The sequence below is a fragment of the Cydia amplana genome, chromosome 8 (assembly GCF_948474715.1).
Source record: "Cydia amplana chromosome 8, ilCydAmpl1.1, whole genome shotgun sequence".
Classification (NCBI taxonomy): domain Eukaryota; kingdom Metazoa; phylum Arthropoda; class Insecta; order Lepidoptera; family Tortricidae; genus Cydia; species Cydia amplana.
Genome location: NC_086076.1, coordinates 2,820,798 through 2,835,101, shown reverse-complemented (window position 1 = coordinate 2,835,101; position 14,304 = coordinate 2,820,798). Strand labels below are relative to the sequence as shown.

Below are 14,304 nucleotides of genomic sequence, written 5' to 3'. Positions count from 1 at the left end.
CCGGGATAAATGTTACATCTTAGAATAATTTTAATGTTACAAAAGCAAATAACTTACGCAATTACTTTTTATTTCTGAATTATTTTACTTCTAATGACACTCGACAACATTTATTTTGATTTAATTTGGTCACACACTTAATATTTGACAGGCAATTTTGTACATTGTACTTGTAGATCTGTGGCTTGGGATAATTAACCTATATTTTATAATTTTTTTAGTACACAAAAAATACGCTTTGTAACTTTTCCCACTCTTGATTAGGACTCATTGACCCCTAACAGTAAGCTGGAGCGGTAGGCCTCCCCTCAAAGCCTGCACGGTATTAGACCGCGAGTCCAGCGACGGGACCCGCTGTGTGGTGGACCCTGGGGTCACACTGCACACCTGCAGGACCGCCGCCAGCCCGGCCAGCGACTGCATCTCGCCCAGTTTCGATCCTGCACACAGAACATTATAAACTTAGTTACTTTACTTCTTCTTATTTGCGTCTATCAAGTAGGTACCTACTTCTCTAGACCTTTCTAATGAACCTAAACTCGTTGAAGATGTGCAGCACCCGTAGATTGTAGGTACCTAATAACTCAATTATCACTAACTACACACAGACAAAGAGATCCAGACGCGGAAATAGCATTGGATTGGGCATATCCTCAGGAAACCCACCTATCCAAAGTGGCCCTGACCTGGAAGATGCCCGTCACACGGAAAAAGGGTCGCCCTAAATCTACTTGGCGCCGTTCTGTGTAGCAGGAGCTGGGTGTATTGGGGATGAGGTGGGAGGAGATTACTCAAGCTGCCCAGGACCGAAGTAAGTGGAAGGAAGAGATTCTAGCCTTACACCCCAGCAGAGAGTAACAGAATGGAAAGAAGAAGAAGACACACAGACAAGTTCCATTGACATACCTATGCATGCTCGGGGTCCATCTCCAAACGGCAAATACACATATTTATGTCGCTTTTTTACTTTTTCGGGATTAAATCGCTCTGGCCGAAACTCCCGCGGGTTGTCGAAGTACTTCTCATCGTTCTGCAGCGCTTCCAACGGGATTACAATCTTTACTCCGGGATCCACGGTCAGGCCCAGCTCAGGGAACGTGTAAGGCCGAGCACACACGCGATTCAACACGCCCAGCGGCGGAAACATCCTCATCGCCTCCTTGAAAGCCATGCTCAGTAGCGTCATCTCCGCCACGGCGTCGTAGCATAACTTATTATCATATTTCCGAAGCACTTCATCGATCTCCAATTGTATTTTTAATTGTAATTCAGGATTAAATGCAAGCTGGTGCAAAGTATAACTTGTGGCCAACGAGGACGTCTCAAAACCCGCGCCAAAGAATACGAACACTTGGGCCACCATCATTTTCAAATCCATTTCCATTTCCACAGTCACAGGCTTTCCGTCTGGGTCCCAGCGCTCAATTGATTCTCCTACGATTTTTCCCTTGCCTTCTAACTCCAGAAGCAAGTCTATGAAATCATGGCGGCCGGAGGGCTTGCACTGTCTAATTTCTCTTATATTCTTGACGAAACTGAAAAAAGCGTCTTCTAGTTTCCGATAAAATACATGAATGTAGGATCTTAGCGGAGGGAAAAGTTCCCACAGCATGTGCTTTATTATGACCGGGAGTGGTCTGAAAAACATGAGCCTGCCGATCTTTCTGAATTGGGAATCTTCGTTGCCAAGGGAGTCGGTGTCGACGCCGAAGCCGCAGGCGCCGATGAACTCGGTGGTAAAGCGCGCCATGAGTTCGTGCGCGTCGCAGGTGTCGGGGCGGGCCGCGGCCGCGCGGGCCACGCCCTGCAGCCGCTCCGCGCACCGCACCACCAGCGGGAACATCGCCTTCAGCCGCGCGGTGGTGAACGCCGGCGTCAGCCGCTGCCGCGTCAGCTTCCATAGGTCGCCGTCTGCGTGGAACAGACTCGCGTGCAACGGCTCCACCTCCGGGTTCCTGCCGAGGCCCCGCGGATAAAAATATGCAAAATTATTGCTTATTATATCCCTCACTATATCTGGGTCTCTTATGTATAGCTCGGGAGTGGAACCTCTGTAGTATCCGACAACTTTCTCGTTAGGGAACCGGTTATATAAGTTGTTAGCTATCTCTGTAGAGCTTTGTCGTCCGAAGAAGCCCTTGAAGTTATTTCCGAACAGGAACACGGGCGGGTCGTGCTTGACTTTCCTCTTGGCCCAGTAGTCGTAGTTCCGAGTACCGAAATAGTATACAAGAATTGCCAATAATACTAGCAATACAAAAATCATGTTCACTGCTTGCAAAACAAATGGTAACTGAGTAGAATGAATGGAAAATATCGATATAATAATTACTGCAAAAGATTATGCTATTTAGTGCCATAAGCCTTTAAAAAAGGCACATTAAAGGCATTATACACGTTTTGTTAAAGAAAGTCTTCGATGTAGTAGAAGATCCCGCTTTGAATCGGATCTAACTGTAGTTTTCTTGTGTAACAAGAAATCAGATAAACTGTTAAATAATTAAACTAAGTTATTTGTAATATTTCGCTTGCTCGGTTATCAATATTAGCACGAGTTTTACTCATGGCAAACAAATAACTATTAGAACGTGACATGAAAGATCATAAAATAATACTACCTAAATATAAAATGCTCACGACCAGGGCCCGTAAAATGCATAAATGATTTACAAATTCATATCCGCAACGTCATTTTCCTTTACTTTATGTTGGTTATTTTAAAACACAGTCATTTACAAAGGCCCACCCAGAATAGCACCCGGCCCAGAAAATCCTACGCTAGCAGTGTTTCCACTCATGTATCTATAGATAATGAAATCCCCTGCACCAGAGGACCTTACCGGGAACACCAGGCGTCTTTCCCTTTTACTTCAACTAAGGCGTAATTAGAGTGACAGAGAAAGATGCTCGCAATATTCGAATATCAGATCTATAAGTACCTACGACCCGGAGCATGGATCACCATAATATATATTATACATATATGATAGGCCCTATCCCTAAAGCTTTGGTTTCCTCCGAAAGCGGTGCCGTCATATAGCGGCCGTCTCCATACAAATACTACGACATCCATATTTTTAGCCGTATTATTTAGTATGGAGACGGCCGCTATATGACGGCACCGCTATCCTAGGAAAACCGGTCGTAGAAAACGTTACTCGGTCGAGTAAAAATTCCATACTTCGTTTTACTGTCTCGCTACTCTACTCGGTACGTGCGATCCTGGCATAAGGGCCCACGCACACAGAGATCAGAGAGCGGTCTAAGCCGTCTAAGGTCTAAGCCGGCGACCAAGTTTGGCGTTTTTTTATTGTTGGCACACATGTTGTGTGGCGACAACCTAATTGTTGTGGTTGTGGTTAGTTTTACGCTTACCGCGTCAGCTAAAATTGTTCATTTGCTAAAACCTTATTAGTTATTATCTTGTGCTCGACGGTAACAATACCTACCATTTACGCTTAAATGTTTATTTTATTTTATTTATATTTTCACGTTCTTATGCACAGGTACTTACAGAAACGTATTATGGCTCGTCCGTAATTTCAAAAAGAATAAAGTGTAAGAATAGTGTCGAGAATGTACAGGGTGGCCAAATACCTAAGAGGTATACACATTATTTTTGAAATTTTATTCTATAAAACATAAAAAATATTAAGTATTCCTTGTTAAATATAATATGTAGGGTCAGCAATTACACATGGAAAATAATGTCAGACAAATGTCCACCTCTAGCAGCATGGCAGATGCGAACCCTTTTCACCGCGTTTTTCATCACTTTTTCACACATTTCTGGCGTTATCTCAGCGACAGTGTTTCGAATATTTTGTTTTAATTGCTGAAGGTTCGTTCACTGAGAGAAAAACTAACAAAAATACACTTATAATTACAAAAATAAAACTTAATCCGGGGACAAGGAGAGTCAACTAATAGGAACAAATTGACTTTTGCAATTTCTATTAGTTGGATATACAACTTCTATATTTGTAATTTGAAGTATGCAAGAGTAATATCAGAAACTATGAAATTGTAATCACAAGTATGCATTTGTGATACCCGCAACTGCTGGTTTTGTTATTCCGAGAGGTGCTTTAGCAATATCGGAGGTGATGACGTCATGGGTGAAAACTAACCATTTTGTAATTCTGAGAGCGCTTTAGCAATATCGGAAGCGAACACGTCATGTGTGAAAACTAATAGTTTTGTAATTCTGAGAGTGCTTTAGCAATATCGGAAGTGATGACGTCATGGGTGAAAACTAACCGTTTTGTAATTCTGAGAGTGCTTTAGCAATATCGGAGGCGATGACGTCACAGGTTTTACTAACTGTATTGCGATTCCAAGCTAGCTGTTGTTATTCTAGAGATAATGACGTCACAGGCAAAAACTAAACTGTTTGCAATTCCACCGCCCCAAGCACAGGTGCGCCGCGAGGGCATGTCGGGCGCGTGGTAACTACCCGTCTCTATTTCTGTCTGTATGAATAAAAATGCAATTGGTAGTATATCTCTGTGCTAATAGAGGCACTATAAAAGTTTGTCGAGATATTGTACCCATTCCTTTCTTAATCATACAGTCAGAAAGAGACTAGTAGTTATTACGCGCGCAACATGCTCTCGCGGCGCACCTGTGCTAGGGAGATAGGAATTGCAAACAGTTTAGATTTACCTATGATGTCATTATCACTAGAATAACAACAGCTAGCTCGAAATAGCAGAACAATATTGTATGTATCTTTAAAAAATATACTCGAGACCTGTGATGCTATCACCTCCACAATAATCAAGGGTTTTATAATGATTTAATAAGATTTTTAAATATAAAAAAAAGGTAATTATAAACAGTGATAATTTTGGAATCACCGATCTGATATTTAATCTTATAGGTCTTTATAAAACCCGTAGTTTTAGTGGTAGGGTGAATTCTACTTAAACAAGAGATAAATGTCATTATTTATTATGTAAACATACAGTCATACACACGTAGGAATACAGACATAGTTATTATAAACATTAATGATTATAGATTACACTAACTAATACATCTAATGAAATTTCGTTGTCGCTGTTACACACACACAGTCATCATCACGGGCCTTTCCGTCTATTGCAGACGATTAATGCATTGCTGTTAAGACAACGGGTTTGGTGACTGTGGAGGTCGATGCGTGGGCGGCCCCACCCCCCCCCCCCCCCCAAATTTTTGACAGAGAAAGCTCATGCCACCTGAGGTTTCAGTCCCGGTTTGCTTTCTGCGACACCTTCTGCTATCTAAAGCATTAAATCAGGCTTGGTCGCATATCCTTCTCCCCTCCACAACACGCTTGCGCCATCCATCACGGTCTTCAGCTAAGGCTTCCCAGGCATGGTGGTCGATTACAAATGCTGACATGTCATGTCTCGCTTAACACAGTCTTTAAAGCGCTGCATCGGTCTTCCAACGTTCCTTTTAGCATACGCAACTGCACCAAGCAAGACACGTCGAGGTCTAGAGGGTTCCCATCCGGTGCACATGCCCCAGACACCGCAAGCACAGCTGCCCAGTCTTGCCGCTCTTCTTAAACACACACAGTAGGTCGCGGGTTAATATGTTCATGGCGCACAATATATCCTAAATGTATTATTTAACTTCAGTATATTTTAAACAAAGAAGACACGAGACACGCCCGACACAGCACTAACTCTAACCAAATGAACGAACGAATACTAAGATGGCGCCGCGTTGTGTGCAGTGCTGCCAACATTATAAACGTAGGAATCAATGGCGTTTTGTTAAAAATATTAAATTCATCCTTGAGTCAACTCTATTTTGTAATCACAGCAAAAGCTGTGTTAGAAAAGATAGGGTAATATTTATTTAGGTTTGCAATATTTATAAAACAAGTTCTCTGGAATAACATTATATCACTTGAAATAACAATTCAGTTGTTTAAATTGCGACATTACAAAGTTTACTGGTATTTAGTAGATATACTTGTTGTGTTTATATTCTTTGTTGTATCAATCACTAAACTAGTTTTGTAATGCCTACACAACGAATGTTACTGATTTTAGTAAAATTTACTAACCTCATTTAGCAATTGCAGTCAAAATAAATGTAAACACAACAAATATTTTTTGTACGTATCAAAACGTTCGTTGTGTTGGTATTACAAAACTCGTTTGGTGATTGGTACAACAATGAACATAAACCCAACAAGTCTATCTACTAAATACTAGTAAACTTTGTAATGTCGCTATAGTAACAACTAAATTGTTATTTTAAATGTGGTAATGTTATTCCCGCGAACTAGTTTTTTAAATATTACAAAACTATGTAATTGAGACATTTACTAAAATCATAACTTGAAATCACAGATGCTTTTTCCAAAAATCGAAAACTTAATTTGTAAAATTCGGAGAACTTTAATAGTAATGAAAATGGATTGTAACAAATACTGAACTTTATTTAATGCTCCATTTACTAAAGTCTGTTTGTTGAAATTAGATTTAGGATTACTGAGGTGTTTGTAGAAATAAATAAATTTTACAGAAACAGTGAAACTTCCATAATTATAACTAAAACTTCATTTTTTCCGCCAGTACAGAACTGTTTTTTAATTCCTGGTGATGATTTTTCTCTCAGTGTTGGCCTATTAGCATAGACACGTCCCTTTAGATAGCCCCACAGAAAAAAGTCAGGAGCTGTTAAATCAGGCGATCTTGGGGGCCAGTCAATGTCACCGTTTCTCGAAATTAATCGACCGGGAAACGTTATTTTTAATGTTTCTATTGTTTTTAATGATTAAAACACGTTGTTCCGTCGTAAAACGCTCCATAATAAATTTGCCGTATCTACACAAACTAATTTTCATGCAATAACTGTCATATTTACCGCCAAAATAAAATGGCGGCAAAAAAAAGTTGTATACCTCTAAGTTGGCCACCCTGTATTTAATTGTAGTGTTTCAAATTCTCTTTGGTAATTTGTACTGGCAGCGCCATCTATGCGATGCATTGTACACCACGTAGACTGCGTATCAGCGCTCTCGTTTAGTGTTCGACAGCAGAATAGGCGAACAGTCACAGTAATTTAGAAAGTAGTTCACCGGCTTTCAATTAGATGGCGCTGTTATTTAAAAAAATTAGTTGTAATTACTCCCACAATAAATTATTTTAAACATTACTTTATTAATGTACATACTGGATTGAATACTTGATTGATAAAAATGTTTTTAAATGTACATACTTAAAATAAATGTAAGTAGGTACCTATATCTTATAGGTGTACCTGCTGCTGTACCTATAGCAAACCTATACCTAGGTATAGTGCATTGGGATAAATCCGAAGGCGGGATAATTTTGAAAATGGCAAATATATATTAACCCTTAATCGAACACTTTTTATGAGATTTTTGAATTGAATTGAATTGAATTGAATTGAATTGAATTGAATTGAATTGAATTGAATTGAATTGAATTGAATTGAATTGAATTGAATTATCATTTATTCACAAGAACATATGGTACATGGGATGTTAAAATAAAGATACTGAACCTTAATACATTCGGCCGTTAGGCATGTGAAAATTAGAGTTGTTTTAACCTAGTTAACTACTTATTCTAGTGCATGCATATTATTACTTATTTAAATATGTAATAAAAATAATCTATATTATATAAAGCCGAAAAAAGTTTGAAAACTAAGAATGGTTTTTAGGTAATTTGGGTGCGTAGATTACGAAAAAATATATATAAAAAAAAATTAAGTGGGGAAAAGGGGGGTTTTGCGGTGGGAAATAATTTCCCGTTATCCGTTATGGAATAGCAAAATTTTGAATAAGTGGGAAATAGTTTCCCATTGTCCGATACGGTTACGAACTTTTTACTAGTTAGTAGCTCCCCCCGGCTTTGCTTGGAATTCAAGTATGATTTTTTAACGTTATCTTCAAAAATCAAAGAAATATATAAAAGAAAAAAGAAGATTCCGATTTTTTTGTGTAACAGACAAACGGGCATATATTTTTATATATGGAAACAAATTAAAAATTAGGTGTAGAACAAACACTGGAAAATAAATTCCCACTTGATAAAATCTACCAATTTTTTTGTAAATCGTATGTTCAAGAACAAACAATGGGAAATAGTTTCCCACTTACTAAAACCTTAAAATCATGGCTTCATGGCTAATTCATATCGTTATTTGACATATGGTCACAAATGGCGGCCATTAGAAAAGTGTTGCCATTTTTCAAATTCAAAATGTTACTAAGATTTTAAATCTGTATGGTTTGTATCGCTGAGTGCTGCCATTAAAAAGATAAAAAATATTTCGTAAATTAGAACGAAGTGGGAAATTATTTCCCGTTATTTGATTAAGGGCTAAACTAGAAACACGCTACTGCAACGCTTACATGGCATCTTGCGTACTGTTGCTACAGTAGAAAATGTTTTTAGTTTAGTAGATATTTGCTATTTTCAAAATTATCCCGCCTTGGGATTTATCCCAATGCACCCTAATTGTGTTTTTAATTAAGTTTACGTTTGTTCTTCTGTAGAGAACCTTCTCTATTACAAACTTTTATTTATTAAAGTCGATTAAAATGTAGATACGATAGGTACCTTACTTTGATCTAATTTATAAGAGACAAACACATAGGTACCTATGTTGCTAAAATAACAACCCTTAATTTCGCCGTATTCGTGTAAAAACCCTAATTAACCTCTTCTTAAGTCAGTTAATAATGACTTAATAAACCAATATGACTAGTTTAATCTCACCACCACTCACTTTTTAATTTCAAGGAGAGCTGTTCGTTAAATCCGAGGCAAATTGGGTTTCTTGGTAATTTAATCTGCCCCGAGTTGTTTTTTACGCTAAGACTTTCCCGCCGGCTTTAAAACGAAAGGTCGTAAGTGCTAGTTGTTTGTATGGACGATACGACGTTTTTAAAGGAAACTGTTGGCTATTAGGGGGCGCCTAACTGAGTTCGCTCGTTACGCCAGAACTGCGCTTAGCAAAACTTGAGTGAAAAAACCGGCCAAGTGCGAGTCGGACTTGCGTTCCATTTGACTGCACATTTCTAAGTAATAGGTTTCCTGTCATTTATAGCTAAAGAACTACCTACCTATTTAGTGTATTTTTTTCAAAATGGTAGACCCAGTAGTTTCGGTGATAAAGAGGGCGAATGGTCGGACAGACAGACGCACGAGTGAACCTATAAGGGGTCCGTTTTTTCCTTTTGAGGTACGGGGCCCTAAAAAAGGGAGGTTGTCGGGTGATGCTTAGTGCAGGGTTCCGTAGCAGCCGTTAAGTCTGACTAGAATAGTTAGGTATGCTAGAGTTCAAAAAACCGGACAAGTGCGAGTCGGACTCGCCCATCGAGGGTTCCGTACTTTTTAGTATATGTTGTTATAGCGGCAACAGACAGACTCTTCGTGCGCAAGCCGACTCGCACTTGGCCGGTTTTTTTAACATAATGCCTTGTAATATCATGTCTTACTAAAAAATAATTACCTAAACTACGCTTGTAAGTACCTAATTTATGAACAAATCTATCTACATGTGGATCACTATTAAGCATAAATAAATACATCTATTTTCAGTCCATAAATATATATTTATTTGAATAGCAACTTGAATTTAGAATTTATCACGCAAAAATACAGTAAGCGTTGATTATGCAATTAAAAATTAAATTAAATTAAATTTATTTAAGACCAACAAAGGATCAATTTCGTTAGTGACACATTTTAATGTAAAATGTGTCTTAAATCTTACCACTAAAAGATAGAATATTAAATGCCATAGCATTTCATTTTGCATAAGCAACGCAGGGTGTCGACAAAGCACAAGGGGCCGATTTTGAAATTCGACCGCTCGATTTCGTGTATTTCATTCAATTAATATCTCCACTACTAGGCATTTAAATTCTACTATAATTTAATTGAAAACAAGTGGCCACTAGATTCCCAATTCCCAAGATTAGCATTTCACCGTTTTCCAACGATTTTTGATTGACGAAATTGAGCGATCGAAATTCAAAAATCGCTCGCAGTCAAAAAGACAAGTCTAGTATTTTTTCAACAGCCATCAAAACGCTCGAAACCGTTTTGACCTCAAGTTCCAAAGGTCCACAGATGTTGACCCTCAACGAGAAAAAGTATCCCAAGATTCCCAAGTTTGTACCGAAATTACTGTTCCAAACCATTCGGGAATGAATTATGTGGCAACTTAGTTAAATGAACAAACAAATCGGGTTCGGTGGCAGTTAGGCCAGTGGAATCATCTCAATTTTGGGAATGAGTTTATAGGGCCAGGGGCAGCGGCTGATGAGTAAAACAAGCAAAAGGGTACCGTTAGATGGTAGACTTAGAGTAATTTACTCTGTAATTTTTGTGCTCCTTATACATATATGAGTATAACCTATTCATAGTTATATAATATCACTAGCTTTTGCCCGCGACTTCGTCTGCGTGGAATTAGTGACAGCAGTTGAAGTATCTAAGTATAGCGCCTGGATATTACGAATAGCAATCATTCAATTTGCGCATTGCTTAGGTACTTCAATTATCAGGCAATTCAACTCTTTCCATTCCACCCCCCAATGCCTTCAGGGATGATTTCCGACACATAATAACTATGTCCTTCGCCGGGACTCAAACTATCTCTATGCCAAATGTCAACTAAAGTTGTGTCTGTTCAGCGGTTTAAGCGTGAAAAGGTAACAGACACAGACAGACAGACACACTTTCGCATTTATAATATTACTATGGATTGCATCAGGATTAAATTTTCATATAGAAGTATGTTTGAATAAGTTTCGAATATACTTATCTATAAATCTAATTCTAAATGGAGTTAATATAATATAAACGTTGATGTATGGCTAATGGGAGTGGTCCGAGCAGCCCATCAGTCAGACCGTACTATTCCGTGATTATTACATTACGCGTAACCAGAGGCTGGTTAATAAAACAGACTGACAACCCCTATAACGCCGTGAGACTCGGTATTATTCACATTTTAGCCTTGTGCGTTGGGGGTAGGCGGATAGAAAAGAAAATGGTGGGATGACTAGAATGCAGTTTATCTACAAGAGAAAATACAAGTGACAGGTTTTCCTCGTCCTTCGCCCCGAAAAGCGTAGGAAAAAGGTAGGAAACTATACGATAGGCCAATGAAAAAACTTTGCGCGTCCATACGCATTGACAACTTTACTGATATTTATTACATCGAAACTAGCCCGATTGCTGTCTACAATGAAGGTAGAATACAAGCATTTTAACCCTTCGTATGTACAAGCACTGATCAGTGCGAACGAATTTAAACCTATTGTATTCAACAATGGATTTAAATTCGTGCGCACTGATCAGTGCTTAGACATACGAAGGAAGGGTTAAGCATAATAATTAACATATTTCTTAGTAAGGGTTCAAAAAAGTAAAGTACAATCGGAGATTACGGAAGTTAACGGCCCTATTCGGATTTTGTAATAGACATCTATTAGATATCTTTTAGACATCGCCAAGATACGATAACGATATGTTTAAGATCTAACCTGTCAAATTTGACATTTCCGCGATTCTGGAGATACTCTTGAACGATTTCCACAAGATATTACTTAGAGATCTAATTCACATCTAATAGATATCTAACACGATCTATCGTAAAAGTGACATTGGTTGACCGAATTGCGCTGCAAAAGAGAACTAGTTGAAATCTAAACTATAACGTATCTAGAATGGATGTAGTACGTGTCGTCTCTTGTGAATATCTTGAAGTTAGAATACGGCAGTATGGCTGGTTTTAGTGTCGCGCTGACCGTCGGTGCGGGGTGCGGAGTGATTCGCACAGCGTTTTAGAGTAAAGCTGATGATGGGTCATCCGCGCGGACAAGAACTTCATTCATACAGTCATGGTCACCGATCCGGTTCGACCGATGGTGGTGGAGCGATCCGCACCGATCGTGGTCAGCGTGACTATGGTCCGACCGACGGTCAGTGCGACACTAAAACTCTTGATATTAATAGTCTCTGGTCCCTATACCATTATTCAGCTGCCATATTCGCCGTAGAACCGATAATAATTATCGATAGCTAGCAGGTTTCTACACCTAGGATTAAAGTATGTTACGATTATAAGTATTATAAGTATGTTACGATTCATAAGTGCTTGTTGCTAGGCCTACATGAATAAAGATATTTTTGACTTTGACTTTGACTTTGAAAGACAACTTCAAACTCGTCAATGAAAGTTGATGCTGGGATTTTAGCAATTACTCTTAACTATTAGTTCGCCCCGAACTGAGAACTCGCGTCGGCAAACGATCAAAATCCGCGTGCGATTTATTGCAAGGTCTGTGGAGCCCTTAACTGATAGATTTCAGAAGTCACCATAGAGCATGGAGGATATAAGCAAACGGAGACGCCTTTTGTTTATAATTTTCTGTACAAAACAGTCTGCCGATTTTTGCGGGGGAGGGGCACGTGAAATGTACCTATACGTAACGTAAAAATAATCATGTCAAATAAAAGTCAGTCCATACATTGTGTATGACCATTGGCCGCCTATTTTCGACAGAGGGGAACGCCTGTTAAACGCTACTCCCAGTGCCGGCCCGAGTCCTTGATCAGGATAGAGCGAAATCGGGTTTTGATGGCGCCCTTCGTTGAAGTTTTCAAGCATATTTTGGGCCCCCGCCACACTCGCGTCTTTTAAAACTTTTTTTTTCTCCTTTGCCATTTTGGCGCCCCCCTTGCCATCCGGCGCCTAGAGCGGCCGCTCCACTCGCTCTACCCTAGATCCGGGCCTGGCTACTATCCGTTTGGTTATATTCTTTAAGGTCACGATCCTTATCGTTAAACATACACAGACAGGAGTTTAAAAACGGATTGCCGTTTTTACAACATTCTAATTCGTAAACATTTATTTTGCTCACCTAACGAAATCAACATTGTGTTCACGTCTATAGAATTGCACTAAAGGCTGCGACCTGCCAGCTGAACCATTTTAAAATATGAATACCTATTGTGAAACTTCTTGCCGGATACTGAACTGGCAACAATAACTTGTAACAGCTAGTTCCGGCACAGTACACGACATTAAACAGTATGCATAGTAATAAATTCCCCCAACAGGATAAAGATAAAGACTGCCTATATTTTTCAAAACGTTTCATCGTATTTTCAAACCCTAATAATTAAGCTTATTCGCAATACATTACCACATAGGTACATCACACGCTAAAAGAAAGAATAAAATTTTGGATTCCTTTAAATAGTTTCTGCTTAGTATGAAATTAACTATTTGACTACTTAAGGCTTAATTGTTACTGATTAATTCTCCTTGCCCCCTTCTTTCCTAAACCCAACAAAACTGGAAAATTCCTGCTCGCTCTGGCCAGGGAAAGCACGAGTCTCGTAAAAGCTAGGTATTGTAAGCAGGGATCGGATACCGGTATTTTTTGTATGGGAACGGAAACGGTATTTTTTCGTTCTTTGCTAATTACTTCATTTCTAATTAGGCAATCTAATAATACGAAGTCGTAACCTAAAAACACAACTGAGTCCTACATTTCGAGTATAAAATAATTCGAAAAATATGGTTACTTCTAAGTTTTTTCTAAAAACCGGTTCCGATCCCTGATTGTAAGTAATTCTGGTTACAATAAAAAAGATGGAGATTACAATCAGTATTACTTACGAACACTGAATACTTGAGTCGTCATCACAAGCCAAGCCATGGAATATCGCCAGGTCAAAAATATGCTTGCATTTTAAGATATTTACTGACTTCAACACTTTTAACTGACCCACCCATATGTATTTTATAATACTATAGATAGGTATATGTATTTGCAATAAAGTTTACGAATTATAAGTTTAAAGGAAATACAAAAATCACTATAATATACATAAATAGATATGCATAAGGTACTCTATGGTTTATGATAGGCGCTAGTGCTGCACTCTGGCGGCAGATCATTGCAGTTATACTCCCTAGTACGTACGCTGTGATCTTATCGCGATGTCTACACCTATACAGCGCAGAGAGCCACTATAGTATTATAATTAAGTATGTAGTAAAAAGTGCTAAAATGACAGCATCAACTTTCATTGACGAGTTTGAAGTTTGTCTTCAAGTTAAAACTTAACAATGTGGACGACGGTAAAGTTTAACCGACATATTAGTTGAACATCCTTTGACTACTGCTTTTGAACGGTTTACTGCTATGAAGCCAGTTTAGTAAATTAGATGGTAGCCGAAGTAACTCCGGCACTATGCCCCAGATAGCGGCGCTCGCAAACTTGGTGACTTCATTAAACG

At 38.8% G+C, this 14,304-nt stretch overlaps 1 protein-coding gene across 1 annotated transcript; it reads right to left on the bottom strand.

The window, feature by feature from the left end:
• Positions 1-251: 251 nt before the first annotated feature.
• On the bottom strand, positions 252-2,318 carry LOC134649951 (cytochrome P450 6B6-like). Its single transcript, XM_063504750.1, has 2 exons — positions 907-2,318; positions 252-440 (listed from the first exon to the last, which is right to left on the bottom strand). The coding sequence occupies exons 1-2, from the start codon at positions 2,264-2,266 to the stop codon at positions 268-270; spliced, it is 1,533 nt and encodes a 510-aa protein (XP_063360820.1). The 5' UTR covers positions 2,267-2,318; the 3' UTR covers positions 252-267.
• Positions 2,319-14,304: the final 11,986 nt, after the last annotated feature.

What these genes read in the sequence shown, in the direction of transcription:
- LOC134649951 (XM_063504750.1), bottom strand. Translation starts at nt 2,266, where the DNA reads ATGATTTTTGTATTGCTAGTATTATTGGCAATTCTTGTATACTATTTC. An exon ending in TGGACCCCGAGCATGCATAG is followed by an intron (nt 441 to 906) that starts GTATGTCAATGG and finishes TTCTGTGTGCAG; the next exon opens with GATCGAAACTGGGCGAGATG.